The following is a 21,159-nucleotide window of genomic DNA, read 5'->3' on the forward strand; positions in this document are numbered from 1 at the left end:
AAGAAACTTCTTCTCAGTGAGGGTGACGGAACACTGGAACAGGCTGCCCAGGGAGGTTGTGGAGTCTCCTTCCCTGGAGACATTCAAAACCCGCCTGGACACATTCCTGTGTAACATTATCTAGGTGTTCCTGCTCCGGCAGGGGGATTGGACTAGATGATCTTTCGAGGTCCCTTCCAATCTCTAGCATACTCTGTGTGTGTGTGATAACTGCTGCAACACTTCCTGTCTGCCTAGTTAGCTTCTCTGCTATCTAACAGCATGTAAAGCTTCACTTCTACTTGGGTTAATAGCCCCCAAAACTCTCCTGTCCAAGGAGTGGGACCTGCTCAGTTACCCAGGTGGAAAACTGCCTGGTGCATGTCCTCCATGAGTAGAAGAAACAGAGTTAACCTCAAACTCAGCGTATGCTTTAGCTTGCTCCTGGTAGCAGTTAGCCATCATGGAAGAATGTGTTCTTGCAGGCAATCTGCATCAGCAACACCAACAAAAGCTGCATTGAAGCTCTCCCTCCCAATGGCATGCCTGAGGGCTTCACAGCACATCCATCCAATGGAGAACTTCCAAGGTAGGAGGTAGTGTCATTCTTCAAGCCTCTAGAAACTTCTTTGGCCTCTACAAAACATGGTTCTAAGACATGGCACGATCCCTGCAGCCTGCTTTTAGCCCTGCAAGCTTGATGTGAAAGTACTGCTTCTCCACGTGAGAAAAACAGTGGTGCTTGAAGCCTTCCAGAGACATCCAGCACTGTTGCCCCTAGGAATCCTGCTTCAATCACTCATACACCCAGCAGCTATGCCCAGATTTCATTCCTGGACCATAGGAAAAGAAACACTGCTAGAGAAATGTCTCTCTCCCAGGCATGGGGAAGCATTCATTGAACCAATCAGCACTAACGCTTAGGTGGAAACAGCAACTGTTTCCACACATGCAACTTCCCAGGAAACCATCAAGTGCAAGTAAGCAACCTGACACAAGGTATGTTACAGCCAGCCTCACCCATCTGCCCCCCAGATTGGATTATTTTTATTTATTTAAACTTTTAAAAGATATTGGTAGAAAATACTACAAGACAATGAGAAATATCTACAGTAACAGGCACCACCTCTCAGCTCTAGCTCTTCCCCTGTATGAAAAACTGCTTAATTATTGCAGAACTTGGTTTTTTTTTTTCCATTTTGGAGAACTAAAGAGTCTTAAGAGTCTGGCTTTTGTTCTTCACAGGAGGAGGCACCAACCATGACTGACACAGGAGTTGTCTGCCCACTGAAGACTTAGATAAATGTCTTAGTAAGGATGTCTTCCTGCTGCTGGTGGTGCAGGGTTCCAATGCCAACTGCTGGGGCTGGTAAAGGAGGTCTGCTCACAAGGCGGAGCTGTAATTGGAGTCCGGAGGAAATTATTAATGAAGCATAAACACAGGATCACATCTCAAGGTCCTCTGATGCCATGGTGGTGTCTGCTGTCAGATACTGGGCAGTCCCAGCTGGCAGTAATGCAGGAAGTTATCCTGCATCTCCCAAAGACCATGGTTCCAAGAACACTGTAGTACACTCTGCCAGAGTAAACAGCAGTTTTGGGTTCTCCTCCTACTCACTTCAAGCATGTTGTTTCCTACCTGGGATCTTTCATTATTCCATCTACTTTGACTAAACACCGGGTAAAAGAAAGCTCCAGTCCTGCTCACCACCACTAAATGGTGCTATAAAGGGTAAATTGACAGATGGGAGACTTAGATTAGACCTTAGTAAGAAGTTCTCTGTGAGGGTGGCGAGGCCCTGGAACAGGCTGCCCAGAGAAGCTGTGGCTGCCCCATCCCTGACAGCATTCAAGGCCAGGTTGGATGGGGCTTGGAAACCTGCTGTAGTGGAAGGTGTCCCTACCCATGGTGGGGGGCTGGAATTAGATGAGCTTTAAGGTCCCTTTCGACCCAAACTCTTATGTGATTCTAGAAGCAGCTTAAATTAGAACACAAATTTGGTTTAGGCATCAGGATTATTTTTTGTTTGTTTGTTTAAGCACCACAAAAGTTTCAATTCAAGGAGAACTTCCAACTTCCTTTTAAAAACTAAAACACCATAGGGACATCTTACCTTAAGGCCCAGCTGCTTTTCAAACCGTGGTGACACAAAGGACCATGGGCCCATGTTCTCTGGTTCTTCCTGACTCCAGATGAAGGCTAAAGGAAGGACAAGGGTACATTACAAACACTCAGTTTTATCTTCTGAGCAGCTCAAGAAGAATAGCTTTGTCTTTTGTAGCACTTCTGCCTTTTTTGTTTTGGCATTATCTGTACAATCGAGGATTGCCAGATTAAATTCCCTTGCAGGTCAGGTCACAGCTTGCTAAAGTCAAACCAAAAGTAAGTCCACCATTAGGGTATAGTATGGATATATTCTGCTTTTCTATTGCCATTTTCAAAAGCTGCTTAAAGGACTGGACTGCAAAGACCAATGCAAAAGCTGCCCAAAATGCTTCTCCTGGACTTTTAGTAGTACTTTATGGAAGGTAACGAAAAGTTTTTTTAGCACAAGTGGTAAATATCTGTATTATCTCAGTCCAGAAACACTAAATGTATGGGAGGAAAGATCAAAGAGGTAAAAGCCACTACAACTCTTCATCCTAAAAGGCAGGCAACAGATTTAGTTCAGTGCTGAAGCAGTGTAGAAACACAAAGGTAACCATCTGGCTGACCTTTTGCATGACTGTATTTGCCCAGCTCTTGCTGTAGAGCTTCCAGGGGGAAAGGACACAATTCTTCAAGTCTCAGAATAGCCACATTGTGCTGTTTCTGTCCTAGTGTCTCTCTCTGCTTCACCAAAGCATAGTAGTGCTTACCAGAACAGAGCACCACGCGGGTGACGCTAAAAGCAAGTAAGAATGTTTCCAAGTTTAGCATTTTACAGATACTCTATGCAGAACATTTTCACTCTTTCAATCAAAACAACCAGCCAAACTTTAAAGACAACTTTACTGCTATCCTAGACCATCTTTTCTTTTCTTTACCTTCCCCTCCCTCCTACTCCCCTCCAACAGCTGGCCAACTAACCTTTGGGAGCAGTATGCCAAAGCCCAGAGGTCCCGTTTTGTCAGTCATGAGAAAGTTACCTTACAGTGGGATTTATCTCTCTTAGCTTTAACAACCTAAAAATTAACCACCTACTTGAAGCTACTCATCTATGTGCTCTCTGTACAGAATAAACCAGAGAGTGAGAGAAGCACCTCCAAAGGACAGTTCTCTTCCATGCCTGCTGGAGACACACAGTACTCCTCCAGCAATAGGTGAGCTCCTGGCTGCCTGACCTTACTGGACAAAAGCAAGGAGCAACTTCAAAAACAACTTCACCACACCACATCAAGACACTTGAGATACTTCCAGCCTTTTGGCTGTGGCTGAGGATGCAAACATCAGGGATGCTGTCAGACTTGGGTACCACCGGGACAAGGACCAGGTAAGAACCTTAGGAGGTAAAAAAAGCCCAAAGGCCACAACTGCCCACTGTGAATAGGATTCTCTAATATCTGAAGGGAGATGCACAGGCAAAAGTTATTATTGCCTTCACTTCATCAGCCCAGGTGTTCCAACAGCACAACAAGAATTCTGCACCTCTTCATCACATCACAGCTGTTCCCAGTGACTGTCAGCTAATGGACATGGCATGGGACAGCACCATCAGATTAAGAACTATGGTCACAACTCCGCAGCACCAAGGGCTGAAGGCCAGGACACCTTACTAGTGTGCAGACAGATATGGTAACTACCAACAAGTAAGCAGAAGAAAAGGAGAGAAACAAGTAAAACTAAATCACCCCCTGTAAAACAACATTTTCCCCTGAAGTCACCTCTTTCATAGCACTTCAGACTTGAGCTGTTAGGTAAGACAAATGGAAAGGACATCCTTTCTGAGCTTTTCCTCTCAGGAAATACAGCTACCTTTTAGGATCTACTGAGGAGTCACCAATGACAGGTTTGAATGTTGTCCTTGGAGCCATTTCTTCGACACTTGATACAGCAGCCTGCATGGGTGAGAGCTGGAAGTTACCAAATCTTGCTGCCTCTTCCCTCAGGCCACAGCTGGGGAGAGGATACCAAGACAGGATTTTGATAAGTACAAAACATAGTGTCTTCCCTCTCCCTCTTATTCCCACTGACGAAGGCTGAGACAATAAGATTCTCAAGAACGCCACCAGATCTAGAGTCAACCTTACTTCTGGCTCACATCCACCCAGCTTTAATACTTAACCTATCCAGCCCCAAACAGGCAAAACCCCATTGATCTGACCCCAAAACAGAGGGAGAACATAGTGGAAGAGAACACAGGAAAGGAGGAAGAAGAAGAGGAAAAACAAAATGAAAAAAAGTTTTCAGCTTACAGGGAGCCTGAGTAACACTTTTGGAGAAGCAACAATGAGAGGTTTCCTGAAGTTTCGGACCATTTGCCGCCGGAGTAAATGGAAATACTGTGCTGGGGTGGTGGGATGGACAACTGACATGTTCACCTGGTCTCCATCAACTCCCTCTTCTGAGCTGTCACACATCTGTACAAGGGGAACACAGCAATACCTTGCCAAGAAGCAAGCAGTGAGCCAAATACAGAGAGAATCCAGGCACATAAGGCACACTAACTAACATTAGGGTAGAAGAGCAAATAGCCCAACTCAGACATTGATTGCAAGGGAAGAACAACCTCAGAGAAGAAATGGCTTCAGCATCTAACTGTAAGATTGTATCTGAACTGCCTCCTTCCAGCACACTGTAACCAGGGCATGACAGTTTTCCTAAGTGGTGAGGTCATGACTTCTTCCTCAGAACAGCAGCATTCCTTTAAACATGCTCAACCCCTCCTTAAGCCATTACTCAGATGAGAAGGATTTCATTTATGTACTATAGTTATAAGGGCACAACAGTGGACATTTAGTTGAGTGCTTTTTAAAATGTGACACAGGTTTACTAACTGATATTTAATAGTGTCCAGCATCTGTTTGTATGATCTGTGAATGGCTGCTCAAAAGGGTGACTGTTTCTGATGCCAACACCCAAAATGTTTTCTATCAGAAGTGCTTATAAGAAGTCTGCTGTTCACAGTTCAGCAATTCTGGCTTGCTACTGGACTCTGTGGAACAGCGACATTGCTGAGGAGCAGCAATGAGAACAAGGACAGTGGGCAGTACTGATGCAAGTGGCACTAGGACTGTCTGCAGAGGGTACAGTGCCTCTGCAAGCACTATGCAGATCTCATGTTAGGAAACCTCATGTTGCCACACACCAAAGCTGCTTCCTCACCACATCTAGACCTACAACTTTCCATCACAGTTCCTGCTCTTCCTCCACTTTCAGCCCAGACTGTTCCTATCTCATCATGATGGTATGATCCTCGTATATCACCAGCTTCTGATGTACATCAGGATTGGGACATTTTTCAGCAAGACTCACAGAGCACTGATTGCCAGTGCTGTGATGGGGGATATGCGAACCTAAGAGGTGTGGTGGGGTACCTGTAGGAACCGTTCCATCCGGCAGGACGAGTGCTCAGGGCCTGCACCATCATAGCCATGGGGAAGTAGAATCACTATCCCACTCTGCAGAAGCCATTTCGCCTCACCTGAAAACACACAATGAAGAGGAAGGAAAACATGATTTCCACAGAACATACAGCCACAAAACACATAAATTTGCATAAACTACTCCAGTTTTAGTACTCAGCTAATTTCCACATCATTAGCTACAAGCCTGAAGCACACTGCTGGTGTTTTGCCATGGGATTCCCAACAGTGAAACAGCACATACAGAACAACCTGACATTATCATGTAACTTTGGGCTTCCAGAAGACTGAGCTACTTCAGGGATTACACTCCAATCCAGAAGGTAACTCATCCCAGCTTCAAACACATGGTGAAGGCAGGTGGGCTAAGACAGCCTCCGAGTTTCCATCTGTGATTACAGAGGGAATTCCAGAACTCTGGGAACTTACATACATGTTCCAGCTCAGAGAGATATTCTATCTGAGCACTCAGAAAAATGCTACAGTCAAACTCAGAGGCCGGTTGTAAGGCATTGTTGTGGGGCTGATTTGTTTTAAATAATCACTATTTTCCTTCTGTATTGCTTCAGAAATTTTTCAGATGCCTTGTGAAGGAAAGGTTCAGCCTAAAAAGCTATCAACCATATACACACAGTAAAATAAAGCTGGGGGTGTGAGAAAGAAAGGCTGTTAATAGAATCAACTGTCCTTTTGGAAGGACTGTCTCTGCCAAGGGTGGGTGACTTTCATTTTAGATGGATTGTCTTCAGAGGAAAGCTGCACAGAAGTCAGGACTCACAAGCTCACAAGACTTCTTCAGAAAACAGAATTCTTTTCTCAACATGGTGCCCTTTTAAAGATGAAGTATTTTCTAAAAATGTGCTTAGTAAATGACTTTAAAATACATTAGTCCTTGTCCACTCACCTCCAGAGATGAAAGTGTCAAATATTATCTGGGCTCCATTAAAGAAGTCTCCAAATTGAGCTTCCCAAATTGGCAGTAACTTAGGGCTCTCAATACTCATTCCATATTCAAAACCAAGCACAGCTTCTTCAGACAAGGGACTGTTACTCACCTAACAAAAGGAAATTGTGGGAAGGGTGGGTGAGGAAGAAGACAACCCCAGGTCAAGAACCTTTGGAACCAGGCACATCAGTGCTAAGCACACCAAGGACATACACTCCTAAAGGCAACTGATGGTCACCTCTTGGTTTTGCTTTGGAATGAAGACACTGAGGGGAAAAGAATAATAGCTGATCTCTCAAGAAAAAGGAAAACCCCCTGTTAAAGAGGATAACTACAAAGAATGTGGGGGCCCTGACAGTTTCTACTCTCTGTATCTGGTGGTTGGCAGAACATACAGGCTACCTACACGCCTCAGCAGCTTTGATATACACATTCTCTTTCAGCATAACTTGAAGCAGGTTGTCTTGTGGACCATACAACCTACCTCTAGGAAACCTTTCTGGTCTGGGGACATATGATTCAGGGGAATGTAGGTATCATCTGTTTCTTGGCAAACCAGCATTGCATGGCGTTGGCTAAAGGTTCCTCTGCCAACATCTTGTCCGCTTAGTCTGACATTAAACCCTTGCCAAGCAATAAAACAAAACAGTGGATTAGCAAGTCATTTAAGAAGAAAACACACAAAACAACTCCCCACTTCTAAAACATTACTTCTCTTGCTATGTCTCTTCTTTGGTTTCCCCTCATCGGCAACATCAAATACAAGATGAAATTCTTATCCAGCAGCAGCTCCAACTCCCAAGATGTGGGATGTGCCTACAGAGATGCTCAGACACTTCTCTTTTCTCCTCTCTACAGCCAAGAATTATTTTGTGATAAATGGTTCAATTTACCGAAGCAAACTGCAAGTGTGTATTCTGTATCATATGTAAATGGAGATATGAATTCAGGCTAGAGCAGATGGAAAAGAAGTAGCAGCATGAAACACCCTCTAGAAGTACCTGGGAGGCCCCATTGATGGCAGCTGCACTGCTCACGTGCTTAGCTCTAAACATAGATGGTTTGGGGGAGTTTTGGGGGGCAGCAATAATTCGTTAAGACATTTAGTACTCAATCCACAATTAATGACATACAGGATTCATATTTACCTTCTCCTACCACCATGCAAATGCTAATTGCCGAATTTATATCAATCAGCTCAACCTTTAGACTTAGAACACTCTAAGAAGTATAATGTTAGACTTTATTGATATCAAAGCACATGGCCTGCTGTTTCGGTGTCTCTTACCTTGGCACAGCAGAGAACCAAATGCTAAAGTTTCAGCTGTTGCCCAGTCCAGCTTTTTTCCTTCCTCCATTTTCTGAACTCTTGACTAAACAAGTAAACAACACAGAAAAGTTAACTCTATTGCCTTTTTCCAACCGTAGCTCTTCTGGTGACACAGATCAATAGTAGAAGCTAAGAAAGAAATAACATGCCATAGAGAGAAATGCTGTATCCCTGCAGCCACCTTAGGAATGGTATACACACAGTCTTAGCGCATCTCATCCTGCAGTAGGTTGCCCTCTGTGACCCTGAGGATCACAGAGCCATGGATGACCCCCGAATTCACTTACCAGTCAACATATTGTGAACTGACAAATGAGATCTTAGTCTGAAACTGCTAAAAATCTCAGCACAGAGTGCGCTCTTGACAGGCTTTTGGTTTGCCTAGTTAGCAGTGAGGAAAGACACCAGGCCTATGTATTTCAGTCTCCAGTATTCTGCTCTGTTCTCGCCTGCAGAAATGCAGGCAAAAAAATCGTTAAGAACATCAGTCATCCCAAATACCCAACTCACGGCCTCTCTGCAGCTGCCAACCAGACACTTGCATGTGGTCAGCACCCATCAAAGAGAAATTTTCATAGCCCTAAACCAATCCAATTCCTTCACACTCACGTAGCAGCTATCAAAAGCTGTCTGTCAAACTTGACCAGGTGTTTATGCTTACATTTGTATATACAAAACATGAACACTCACCGCTGGCTTTAGGAACTGTGTGCACTGTAACCAAGTTACTGATTCATTCTCTCATAAAGTACTCATTATAACCATAGAGTACATCAGAGAATCAGAGAATCATAAAATCATAAAATGGCTTGGGTTGGAAAGCACCTTTAAAGATCATGTAGTCCAATCCCCCTGCAGTAAGCAGGGACATTTTCAACTAGATAGCTATATACATGAACTAGATAACTATATAAATGATAGTAACTGATCATAATAGCTTCTATTATTTGTGTTTTCTATAAGCTTTTTTATTCATTGCAACCAAATATGGTTGAAATAACAGAAGTATGTGATCAGATCTGGAGGAGAGGACATGTCTGTCTTCAAAACCAGAAGGAAAATGGCATAGTCTCAGCTTTGAAAAGAGAGCAAGCTGTTTATCCTAAAGAATACTGTGCTATTCTCTAACTGGCAGCCTTGCAGTGTTTAGAGTTTTTCCTATAACAGGTTGTATCTTTGAGCATCGGGACTAGAAGCATCATTATGCTCTCTGGACCTGTGCATAGGTCTTCAGAAGATGGCTGTGCATCTGGAGCTCTTCAGGCACCTCTACAGACTTGGCTCCAATAAACTGCAGCAGAGGTACAGGCATCCCTGTGTCCCAAGTTGTGATTGTAGCAGAAGGCTCAATGAGGCCTTTCCACTGAGCCTGCAGGTTGGTAGGAGGTGGACTATATAAAGTCATGTTGGTGAGATGATCATTCAGTTTAGAGTAGTATGTCGTCTTTATCTCAGACACTTCAACCTCAGTCATGAGCCCAGCAGCAATGAGGTGTTCTGCATACGTGTCCGGGATACTCTTACGCGATCTATCAGGAAAGGAAACAAACTGCATACACTTTGAGCCTGAAAACAGTATCACTGCAGAACAAGGAAATACCATCTTACTACTGTCATGTACTGCAGAAAACTAAAATAAAGTATGTCCTGGTGCATTATACTCATTTGCATCAAATTTGCTTTCCTGGCACCTCCAGAAAGATAATAATTCTCTGTTGGATATGTGCTTTACAGTTCTTTATTTTAAAAAGTGCCTGTAGTTGACAGTTAGAGGTAAAAAGAAGTCAAACAAACCCTCCCAGTTAGACTGACTCTGTGCTACCATGCGTATTTTCTTCAGGCAAATTGACAGTAGGATTTCAGTATTAGCTGAGAATCAAGCCATCCATCCCATAAATGCTTCACCTAAAACACCAGAATTCAGTGGCCAGTAAATTTTCATGTGTATTATAATCTGGGGATAAGGAAAGAACCTGAATACATTTAAATACTTGTCAAGATGAGTCCCCACTGGAATCAACAGAACCAGGCAAAGATGAGACAAACATTGTACTGGCTTCCTGCCCCCTCTTCCACATTATCTACACAGAAGATAATGGGACACACAAGATATCTTTGCCTTCTGATTACTAGCAATCGTGAGCTTGAAATTCAAGGGCTATGTACAAGACTGTTCCCCAAGAGACATCAACCTGCATATTCAAGAACTCCCACCTTAGCCAAGGGCTGCTGACACTGTAGCTCCACTTACATAAGTAACTTGTAAGTAAGGCAAAGAATCTTCATTATACTGCAATAGGAGTCATCCTATTGCAGTAGCAGGTGTAGGCACAGGTAAGTTTTGGGTTCCCCATCAGGTGATGTTGCCCTTACCTGATGATTCTGTACATGCTGGGATTTGTGAAGAATGGCTCATCAAGTTCATTGTGGCCCCACTGCCTGTAGCACAGCAGGTCAACTATCACATCCCTGCGGAACTGGCGCTGGTACTCAACAGCCAGTCGCGTGGCACGGACAACTTCTTCAGGATCATCCCCATTCACATGGATAACTGCACATCCAACAATTTTACCTGCCAGGGAATCAAAACATAACAGTAATTGCCCCCAACCCCTTCCAAAGAAAGCTGACATACACCTACTCTGCCAAAAACTACAGACAACTCATGTGAGTGTATTTAACAGAAACAAATCTACAAAAGATGCTAAGACAAGAGCTAGGATAAGCTGTAGGAGTCTTCCCTGAGAGAAAGTGCAGTTAGTTCAAACTGTTGTACTTGTGATAGTTTGAGCACAACTTTTTTACCAGCACTAAATTCCCCAACACTTTCTCTACACAGTTCCTGCATCTTATTAATATGCATGGAGTATGTGGGGAATTGGAGTTTTGTTTCCTTCTTATCCTAAGCTATCACTAATATGAATTCAAAGCTGGAGAGGGACTTTTGACAAGGGCATGTAGAGATAGGACAAAGGGGAATGGCTTTAAATTGGAAGAAGGTAGATTTAGATTAGATATTAGGAAGAAATTCTTCCCTCTGAGGGTGGTGAAACACTAGCACAGGTTGCCAGAGAAGCTGTGGCTGCCCCATTCCTGACAGTGTTCAAGGCCAGGCTGGACAGGGCTTGGAGCAACCTGCTGTAGTGGAAGGTATCTCTGACCATAGCAGGGGGTTGGAACTGGATGAGCTTCAGGGTCTCTTCCAACCCAAACCATTCTGTAATTCTATGATGATTCTATGACTCTGATTCAACTATACATACCAATATCACTACAGTACAGAGATGATCTTCCTCTCTCTGGAGGAGTAGTATAGCCCAGCTGGTTATTAACAATCAAGTGGATGCTCCCACCAACTCTGAAATGTGGTAGATTAGAAAGGGTCAGTGTTTCAGGAACAATCCCTTGCCCAGAAAAGGCAGCGTCACCATGAACCTACAATAGGGAAGAAGATGGGAAAATCTCATTAGAAAACACTGGGGGAACAGAAAATCAAATCCATAACTCATTAAGACAGACCTTTTAAGTTGAGTAGGTAGAACAGATATAGTTTCAGCTGGATGCACTTCTTAACCCCTTTCAGACTTCCATTTTAATGATTTAAGAGTTTACTTAGGCTTATTGCTAACACAAGTTCATAGCAGTCAACATCTGTACATGACTGCCTGATGTAATCCCTGCCTGGAACTGACCTATAATCTGTTGTACTTGCCCACCAGTGAAGTCATCTGACTGCAAGTATCATGGCTATAGCAAAGCTGCAGCAGTCAGTAGCAATCACTGACCACTGAACAAAAGAGAGCCAGTCACCAAAACATTTACTACATGCTTTGCTTGAAAGTTAAAAGCCTACTCCCACCTGGTGATAGCTCTTCTCCCATTTAATTTAAAAGGCAGTTAACAGTGGTAGTTTAAATGCAAAAGTGGTTTGTGAGGAAAAGCACATGTGGTTCTCAGTGCAGAGTATTATTAAAATACAGGAAGGTAGTAGAATCAGTTCTTCTGAAAACCTAGAAGTAGAACTGTTTAAATGCCAGTATCACCATACGTCACCTGGAAATCTTCCTCACCCCCTTCTTTCTCCATAAAGTGGATCCCAGTTCTTGATACTCTACATTAATTCACTTTTGACTGATATTTCTGTATACACCACCTCCTTTCACATGCTAGTCCAGGAAGTCTTACAAAGATCAGTTACAAATTGTAAGCAAAATACCTGCAGGCAAATAACTTTGTCTCCAGGCTGTGCAGAGCTCTCCAGGGAGTAATCTCCATCAAGCAGAGTCTGTTGCCTTCCTCGTGTCTTGCCCATGGCCACTGGATTGATGGCTTCTAAATGCGAGGGGTTAGGTAGCAAGGTGACATGCACAGGCCTGTGGAAGCCGAAGTCAAGATCTACAGAAGACGTCAGGTGGGAAAGAACATCCCCAATGGCTGCTGAATTATCTGGGAACTCACTCAAACCACGCATCTTCCGGAACATGAGCTGCATGAAAACACATTTGGTTAAAATGCCTTTTCAGATTCATTGACACACTGAAAGAAAAGCGTTTATAGAACTTACTCGTGAAATTGCAGGATGCTTCTGGTAAGAGCACATAAATCCCTTCATTAGAGTTAACAGTCTCCTGCAGGCATTTGGCTGAAATGCTGACAGGAGGGGAAAACACTCTCACACAGATAACTTCTATTACTCCAGCATTTGCAACATAACAAACTTCTGGAGTTTTATTTTATTGCAAATAAACCTGACATAAAACAACTGTCAATGAGATTATAAATCTTTACCTCAGGTGGAAGCTGAAGTAAACCTGTGAGAAGATTAAGTCTTCCACGATGAGGCATTCCAAGAATGATATCTGTCACCCCACTGTATGCACACATCTTGAACAACTCATGGAAGAAACCCATCATGCTCTCTGCTCCTTCACCACCATAACGCTTCACTGTGGCAAACTTTGTAGCTAAGAAGTGATCAAACTCCTATTAAAACCAGGAAAGATTCAGCATTAGGCTATTTTAAGCAGCAGTCTTCTATTTATAAAATTGAAATATAATAGTGTACCTTTAAGGCATTCAAACCTAAGCATTCCCCTAGAAAGTCTCAGCTCATTCTCCACTCACACAGTCTAAGAACAGAAGTCATGATGACTACAAGAAATCAGTGCTTCTCTTCTCTTGAGCAGAAAAATGTTGGATTGAGGACCAAACTTTCTCTAACATGGAAGGAGATGCATGAACAAACACATCACCAGAGCAATTTACAAATTTCTTGATAGTTTAGCTATTTTGGGTCAAAATTAAGGAATGGTATTCTTCTACAGTATAGATCTTAACTATCCAGAGATGCAAAGCGCTGGGAAGCACAGCATTCCAGTTGATTACTATTAGACACAATCCTTAGTACACAGGTCAAAGAATGCTTGAGAGAAGAAACCAATCTATATTTACATCATCTTCCTCTCACTTCACTCATCTACTCCTAGAGAGCTCTCTAAGTGACAAAATTTTGGAAGCACTGGATGTGTCTGTAGTGTTTTACAACTGAAGACTGAAAATAAACGAAGCCTGTAAGCAAAGACTGAGCCACAGCCAAAGATCTGAGCCAACTGCTCAACACCTTCTACTTAAGCAACATCTAGTTCTAAGGAATAATGTATACAAAACTAATCACACATAGAAGCAGTTTTTCCTGTCAAGGTTAAATTCTACACTTTAAGTGTACTTCTGGACATACTGAAATCAAAATAGGGCTCATCAAGGTCCCAGTTTCAACGTCCTGTGTCACCCTCAAATTCCTCCAACTGCCAAAGAGGCAAGAAAAATACAAAATGTGCCATATATTTTTCATATATTTAGTCATTTAACACTCCTTCCACTTGGAAAACTGGAAACAGGGACACCTTCACAGATCCTGCTCTTTTACCTTTCTGTCCTTCCGGATAACACAGGGAGAAAAGGGGGGGGGGGGGGAGTAGGGAAAGAAAAATATTCACACTACGGAAGTATTGGAATAAATTTTCTCTAAACATTTTGCAAGTACATAATTCTTTCACTTCCGTACAGAATGAATTGAACAAAGGCTCCTTTGCAGAAAAACAGCATCGTTACCAGTGCTACATGGCTAAAAACTCTGTCCAACTCTTGTTTTGTTCTCCCAAAACCTTAAGAGACATCATACTTTAAAGGTAGTATAACAGATTATCATGAGGGTGAAAGGAAAACAGAACAGCTACATTAAAGCACAAAATGTCACAGAGCTCTGCTCAACCTTCCCTTCCCAGCAGTAATATTTAATATAAGCTGTCAGATCAGCCTAAGAGAATCTCACTTTTGAAGACTGATTACTCATGGGTTTGGAGGGCCACTATTTGTGTCTCTGGATGATAAAGACCACGTGTTACAAGAATCCATATTACACACAATATATGTTCTAATTAGTTCTAAAAGCCTTTGGGGTTTGGAACTGGCTGGAAATATTTTCCTAGAAATAATTTCCAAAGTAATCAGTACAAACCAAAAGGTATCACTATTTGTTTCAATAATGGGTGCTAAGCAGGTACAGCATCAACCTCCACTAAGTGCTATACACAAATGCAGTGTATAGCACTTCTTCAAGCAAAACCTTGTACTTCTCCTCTTGCACACACTGTCAAAGCCTTTCAGGACAGTGATTGTTCTTTTCCTGCATGAATAATGTCTGGAGCATTAAAGGGCTCATGACAGACTTCACGACTATCACAATCCAATAGCAGCGAACAAGGCACCTGGGACTCCAACATCAGTTTGCACAAGTGTTTCTTCTCTTCAGGTGTAAATGCTTCTTGTTTTAGCTCTTCAAACCTTTTAGCAAACCATTCTCTCTCTTCCAAAGTTGGAAGCTGGCTTGTTTCTATGGAAATATGCCCACAGAATATATGGTCCAGGTAAGCCAACACATCTTCTAGGGAAGCCTCTTCTTTTCCCATGTTTAGAAGCCCTGGTGGGAAATAAATGTTTTTAGCATTTTGGGGGAGGAGGGAGAAGTACTGAGACAAAAACTGTTGTCCTACAATTACATTAACATTTTGGGTGTATAAATTAATGTCTTGTCTTCCTTTTCTTCACTTAAAAACAAAACTCAAATCATTTTATGCGCACACTTCAGTGTTACTCAGATGAGGGTCTCTTGCTTATTTATGAGTAAGGTACTCAAAATCATGAGCTATATTATGCTTATTTATAAGTAAGATGCTCAAAATTATTACGAGTAAAGTGCTCAAAACGTCTTTCTGAAAGAGTTTACTATGAATGACCCAAAGCCCCTGTTTGTGTGACTCAGTACAGCACTCGTGGCACAGACAGATGAGCTCCAGTCCAGCTTCATCACAAGTACATAAGCTCTGTTTTGCAGATGGAGAAAATAAAGCACAGAGAGAGACCCTCCTTTGTTCAAGGTCACAGCAAGAATCTAAGAGATCCAAGAAAACACAAGGCTTGACTTCTGCCCCAGTGCCCTGACAGCTTCACTACAGTGTTAAGTATTATAGTAAATCACAGAATGTTACAGCAACACAAGAAATTAATGTGTAACCTCAGGAGCTGTAAGAACAAGAAAGAATTTTCATGATTTCCAAAGATGCTAGAAGGTAGCCACGCCATTTCTGCAACATATAAATAAGCTCAAGTTAACAATTTTCAGTCCAACAGTTCACTACTGATTGAACCATCACTCAGTATTTGGCTCTTCTGCAGAGGCCACAGCCTCTCAATAAATCACCCCTGAAGAGAACTTGCTGTGCTAAGGCTGCAGACATACCTGTAGTAATGAGAGGCCCCTGAAGAACATCAGCCAGTTCCTGGATTTCGGGTACTGTGTTCATAACAGCTTGGCCAGCAAACAGTGGGTTTATTTTGGCTGCCTTGTGGCCATGTTCAGTGTATGCAGTTATTAAACGAGCAAGAGCATGGTCGACTGAAACAAAAAGAAAGCAGAACAGTACCACACACATGCTCATACTTCATCCATTTACAGCACGAATGCAGGAGTAATCTGACCGCTGATAATCATCAAGATTCTGGCTGCAAAGAAAGTTCTTCTAAGCAGTTTTTACCTTATCACTCCACAACAGCTCCCACCATCAAACTGCTAAATCTGCTCACCCATCCAATTCACAAGTGAGTGCACTCTGATTTCCCCCACAGCTCCCCTCATAGTTAAGCTCCTGTAAACATATGCAAAACTACTTCATTTTCATAGAATCGTATCATAGCATCCCAGACTGATTTGGGTTGGAAGGGACCTTAAAGCTTATCCAGCTCCAAGCCCCTGCCACGGGCAGGGACACCTTCCACTAGAGCAGGTTGCTCCAAGCCCTGTCCAACCTGGCGTTCAACACTACCAGGGATGGGGCAGCCACAGCTTCTCTGGGCACCCTGTGCCAGCGCCTCAGCACCCTCACAGGAAAGAGCTGCTTTCTTATATCTAACCTTAATCTCCCCTCTTCCAGTTTAAAGCCATTCCCCATGTCCTGTTCTTACATGGCCTTGTAAAAAGCCCCTCTACAGATTTCTTGTCAGCCCCTTTAGGCACCGGAAGCTGCTTTAAGGTCTCCCTGAAGCCTTTTATTCTCCAGGCTGAACAAGCCCAACTCTCAGCCTGTCTTCATATGAACATCCATAGGAAACTTGCTTTGAATCTCTTTACAACAGGTACATCCAACTTGAGAATGGTACACTACGAGTCTGCAAAGTCTTATTTCATCAATCAACTCCATCATACCACTTAGGCTTCCCTGTTCCTTGCTGACAGGAGGATAAGGTCTTAACAATAAGTCAGGTCCTATGAATTCAAACTACAAAAAAAATCCTGCATCTTCAGAAGGCACCACCCAACAGCACATGCATGTGCTGAGCCAGGCATACTAAAAACTCTAATTTGTGGACATTTTTCAACACACACCAGCAACACACAGTTACAACCATTTCACATCAACGGCAAAACTACTACTGACATACGCAAAACTGAACCAGCTGAAAGGTCATGTACACAACGTTACTGTCACAGAGCACACGCCACAGACCAGGTCAATAAACTGTACACCAATCACAGCAAAAATCTGCTACAAATCAATGATATGAACCAGTTAATAAAGCATTTCTAATGTCTATGCTGATAAAAAAGTGTGCTGTGTTGGGTCTGAAGACTTTCATTTTCCAAACTAATGTGATTTCTGAGACCACTTCACAAAGTTATTTCTCTGATACTCGTATTCCCGTTGCTAGCACTCTGCTCCAGCTATTACATTCACACAGTCAGCCTGTTCAAATCTAGTCCTTTTCCCTAACATGTTCTACAATTTAAGAGCAGAACCTTTACATCTTCCATGTGCCAAAAACACCTTAACATCTCGGCAAGAAAGTCCTTTAAAGCAATTTAGAACTATTGATTTAACAATATATTAACCCTTTTCATGCTTAACAAAGAGGCTGCTTAGAGATGGGACTCAGCATCCAGGAGATAACAAACTGGTTTCACACCTACTTGTGTGCAACTGGCTTAATTCCTAGAGCCTCCTGAAGTGCTAATGCAGGGATGACACTCCTACCCCTGAGAGTTTTCTGCTTGAAGTTATTTTTCTACTATAAAACTGAGCTGAAAGCATCAACAGGAGACAGTTATCTGTACTCAGCTATTCAAATACTCAGCTAGTTCAAGCACCTCAGTGGGCTGAAGCAGCTCTGCTCTGGAGCCAGGCTGAGGGAGCTGGGCTGGTTCAGCCTGGAAAAAAGAAGGCTCCTTAAGGAGAGACCTTAGAGCAGCTCCAGTGCCTAAAGGGGCTACAGGAAACCTGGAGAGGGGCTTTGGACAAAGGCCTGTAGGGACAGAACAAGGGGAATGGCTTTAACCTGCCAGAGGGGAGACTGAGATGAGCTCTCAAGCAGAAGTTCTTCCCTGTGAGGGTGCTGAGGCGCTGGCACAGGGTGCCCAGTGAAGCTGTGGCTGCCCCATCCCTGGCAGTGTTCAAGGCCAGGTTGGACACAGGGGCTTGGAGCAACCTGCTCTAGTGGAAGGTGTCCCTGTCTGTGGCAGGCGGGTGGCGCTGGAGGAGCTTTAAGGTCCCTTCCAACACTAACCAGTCTGGGATTCTATTAATATAAACAAAGAAAACCATAGGGGCATGGTACGGGTACTTTTAGGAGCAGTAAAACTCCACAACAGCCCACCACTAACTCCCGCAGCGGGCGCACTCACACTCACTTCAGTCCCTGGAGCTGGGCTCGCTACCACCAGGCTTCCAGGGAAACAACGCCAGTGGCTTCGCGGGGCGGACGCAGGCGCCCTCAGCCCCTTAAGTACAAAGCGCTTCAAACCGAAGCTTCAACGCCCTCGGACCGGGGGCCCCTCAGGGTACGCGGGGCGGTCGCCTCCCTACGGCGAGCATGGGGCTGCCCAGCAGAGCCCGACCCACCCTGTGGGAACCCAGCTCCCTCAGAGCCGCGGCGGGACAAGCGGCACCCCCTCTCCGGGAGACTCCCCACCGCCCTCCCCTCAGCGCAGTCCCGGTGGGAAGGGAGTTGGGGACGGGAGTGCCCGACCTGCTCTGCCGCTCGCCCCGGCACTGCGCAGCTCCGCCGTCCGTCTGCTGACCGCCTTCCGCGGCTTATAACCGTAGACACCGCGCTCGGTGCGGTACCAACGCCTCAGGCCGCCCCGCCACAGAGCGCAAAGCACAGACCCCGCCGCCGCCATGGCTGCCCTCAGCCAACGGCCGGCCCCGCCGCCGCCACCACCCCCGAGAGAGGTGGAGCCGCCGCTTCCCGCCCCGCGCCCGCAACCTGCGGTGGCCCGTGAGGAGCCGGTCCGTGTGCACGTCCGCTATCTCCGACCGCCCAGGTGCTTCTTGGAGCCCTTCAGCACCTGCAGGAGCGCATTCCAGTATGTCCCATTGAAAGTGCCTAAGCTCCCTATGAAACGCTCTCCTGAAATGTATCACAGCTTAATCCTCAGTGTATGGTATGCTGGGGAGAGGTTAGATTGGGAAAGACATAATAACCTCATCTCCTCTGGAAAATTACCAAAAAAACGCATGAGTTATAGAGAAACAAAGTTTTAACAAAATCTAAAAGCTTCATCTAAAGATTTCAGGTGCCTGTGAACCATTTCCAAATGCATGAATCAGAGTTCATTGAGTCACAGAATCCCACCCACACTGGTTTGGGTTGGAAGGGACCTTAAAGCTTTTCCAGTTCCAGACCCCTGCCGGGCAGCTTCTCAGGGCACCCTGTGCCAGTGCCTCAGTGTAAACAATTTCTTCCTAATGTTTAATCTCAATCTCCCCTCTTTCAGGTTAAAGCCATCCCCCCTTGTCCTGTCCCTACAGGCCCTTGTAGAAAAGGTTCTCTCCAGATTTCTTGTTGCCTCTTTAGGCACTGGAAGCTTCTCTAACATCTCCCTAGAGCCTTCTCTTCTCCAGGCCACAGAAGGACCATGAACAACCACAGAAGGACCAGAAAGTCACCAGGAATAGTCAGCATGGCCTCACCATGCTTGACCAACTAACTGATCAAGGATAACCACCTAGAACAAAGTGACTGGCCTAGAGGGGAGAGCAGTGGATATTGTCCACTTGGACTTCATTGACACTGTCTCCTGTAAGATCCTTATAGACAAAATGTGGAGGTGTGGGATGGATGAGCAAACAGTGTGGTGGACTGAAAACTGGTTGAATGGCTGGCTCAGGGAGTGGTGATCAGCAATGCAAAGTCTAGTTGGAGGCTAGAAACTAGCAGTGTTCCCTGAGGGTCTGTAGTCGGTCCAGTCCTATATAACGCCTTCATTAATGATCTGGATGATGGGGCAAAGTGTACCCTCAGAGTCTGCAGATGTAACAAAACTGGGAGGAGTGGCTGATACATGAAAGGGTATCCCCCTTTCTGCCATCTAGGGGGACCTCAGCTGGCTGAAGAAACAGGCCAAAAGCAGTATCATGGAGTTCAAAAAGAAGTGCAAAGTCCTGTGCCTGGGGAGGAACAACCCCATTCATAGGACATGCTGGGGATCCTGCTGGACATGAGGTTGAATGGGAGCCAGCAATGTGCCCTTGATGCTAAGGAGGCAAATGGTATCCTGGGCTACACTAAAGTATTGCCAGCAGGTCCCCTCTACTTAGCATTGGTGAGGTGTCATGGTTTAAAACCAGTCAGGCAGCTCATTCACTCACTCCCCCCCTTCTTGCCCTCCCTCTACTCCCAGAGGGACGGAGAAGAGAATCGAAATGAATGCAACTCCCATGGGTTGAGATAAGAACAGTTTAGTAACTAAGGTATAACACAAATCACTACTGCTACCACCAATAATAATAATGATAAAGGAAATAACAAGGGAAGAGAATACAACACCTCACCACCAGCCGACTGATAACTCGCGCCCCCAGCCCGACCAAGCACCGAACGATACCTAATCCAACCCCGTAGTTCCCTAGCCCTTCCAGGTAACTCTCAGTTACATCCTGGGCATGACGAGCTGTGGTATGGAATACCTCTTTGGTCAGTTTGGGTCAGGTGTCCTGTCTCTGCTTCCTCCCAGCTTCCCCTCCTCCCTGGCAGAGCATGAGACTCACAGAGTCCTTGGCCAGACCAAACATTTGAGTAGTAACTAAAAACATGGGTGCTTTCAGCACCATTCCCAGGCCGAAAGTCAAAAACACAGTGCTGCACCAGCTACCAAGAAGGAGAAAAAAATGACTGCTGCTGCTGAACCCAGGACATGAGGCCACACTTGCCTTCACGTGCACCCAGTTCTGGGCTCCTGAGTACAAGATAGACATGGACGTATTGCAGAGAGTCCAATGAAGGGCCATGAAGATGATGAAGAGATTGCAGGACGTCACACATGAGAAAGGGCTGAGAGAGCTGGGACTGTTCAGCCTAGAGAAAAGAAGGATCAGATATATAAATACCTGAAGAGAAAGTGCGAAGGGGATGGAGCCATGCTCTTTTCAGTGGTACCCAGTGACAGGACCAGAGGCCATGGGCACAAGCTGAAACTCTGGAGGTTCCCTCTGAACATCAGGAAACACTTTGTCACTGTCAGGGTGACCAAGCACTGGCACAGGTTGCCCAGGGAGGCTGTGGAGCCTCCATCCTTGGAGAGATTCAAAAGCTGTGTGGACATGGTCCAGGGCAACTGGCTGTAAGTGGCCCTGCTTGAGCAGGATGTTGGACCAGATGATATCTGGAAGTCCCTTCCAACCCCAACCATCCTATGGTTCTGTAAACTTTGTGTGACTGCAGGCCTGAGAAGTAGGAAGCACACTGGCAAGTTGCCTTTCCAGAGGTTTGGTTGCGCTCATGAATC

The 21,159-nt window shown here is 44.7% G+C and overlaps 1 protein-coding gene across 2 annotated transcripts; it reads right to left on the minus strand.

Annotated features, from left to right (window-relative positions):
* Positions 1 to 838: 838 nt before the first annotated feature.
* On the minus strand, positions 839 to 18,752 carry DHTKD1 (dehydrogenase E1 and transketolase domain containing 1). Of its 2 annotated transcripts, none has more exons than XM_062613645.1 (17): positions 18,399 to 18,752; positions 15,619 to 15,774; positions 14,588 to 14,799; positions 12,609 to 12,803; positions 12,037 to 12,306; positions 11,084 to 11,255; positions 10,194 to 10,392; positions 9,037 to 9,349; positions 7,779 to 7,863; positions 6,975 to 7,114; positions 6,449 to 6,599; positions 5,497 to 5,603; positions 4,375 to 4,539; positions 3,935 to 4,017; positions 2,695 to 2,864; positions 2,094 to 2,179; positions 839 to 1,376 (listed from the first exon to the last, which is right to left on the minus strand). In XM_062613645.1, the coding sequence occupies exons 1-17, from the start codon at positions 18,550 to 18,552 to the stop codon at positions 1,275 to 1,277; spliced, it is 2,760 nt and encodes a 919-aa protein (XP_062469629.1). In that variant the 5' UTR covers positions 18,553 to 18,752; the 3' UTR covers positions 839 to 1,274. The 2 variants fall into 2 exon arrangements, with proteins under 2 accessions (XP_062469629.1, XP_062469630.1); XM_062613646.1 differs by lacking the exon at positions 18,399 to 18,752 and adding an exon at positions 18,055 to 18,306.
* Positions 18,753 to 21,159: the final 2,407 nt, after the last annotated feature.

Source organism: Pezoporus occidentalis, unplaced genomic scaffold (assembly GCF_034315485.1).
Source record: "Pezoporus occidentalis ecotype Australia unplaced genomic scaffold, CSIRO_AGI_Poc_V1 ctg17, whole genome shotgun sequence".
Taxonomy (NCBI): Eukaryota; Metazoa; Chordata; class Aves; order Psittaciformes; family Psittacidae; genus Pezoporus; species Pezoporus occidentalis.

Bases quoted from the DNA above. Each gene is read 5' to 3' on its own strand.
- DHTKD1 (XM_062613645.1), bottom strand. From the start codon at position 18,552: ATGGCGGCGGCGGGGTCTGTGCTTTGCGCTCTGTGGCGGGGCGGCCTG. The intron at 14,800-15,618 runs GTATGTCTGCAG...ATTTCCCACCAG, and splicing joins GGGGCCTCTCATTACTACAG to GGCTTCTAAACATGGGAAAA. The intron at 1,377-2,093 runs GTAAGATGTCCC...CTCCAATTACAG, and splicing joins AAAAGCAGCTGGGCCTTAAG to CTCCGCCTTGTGAGCAGACC.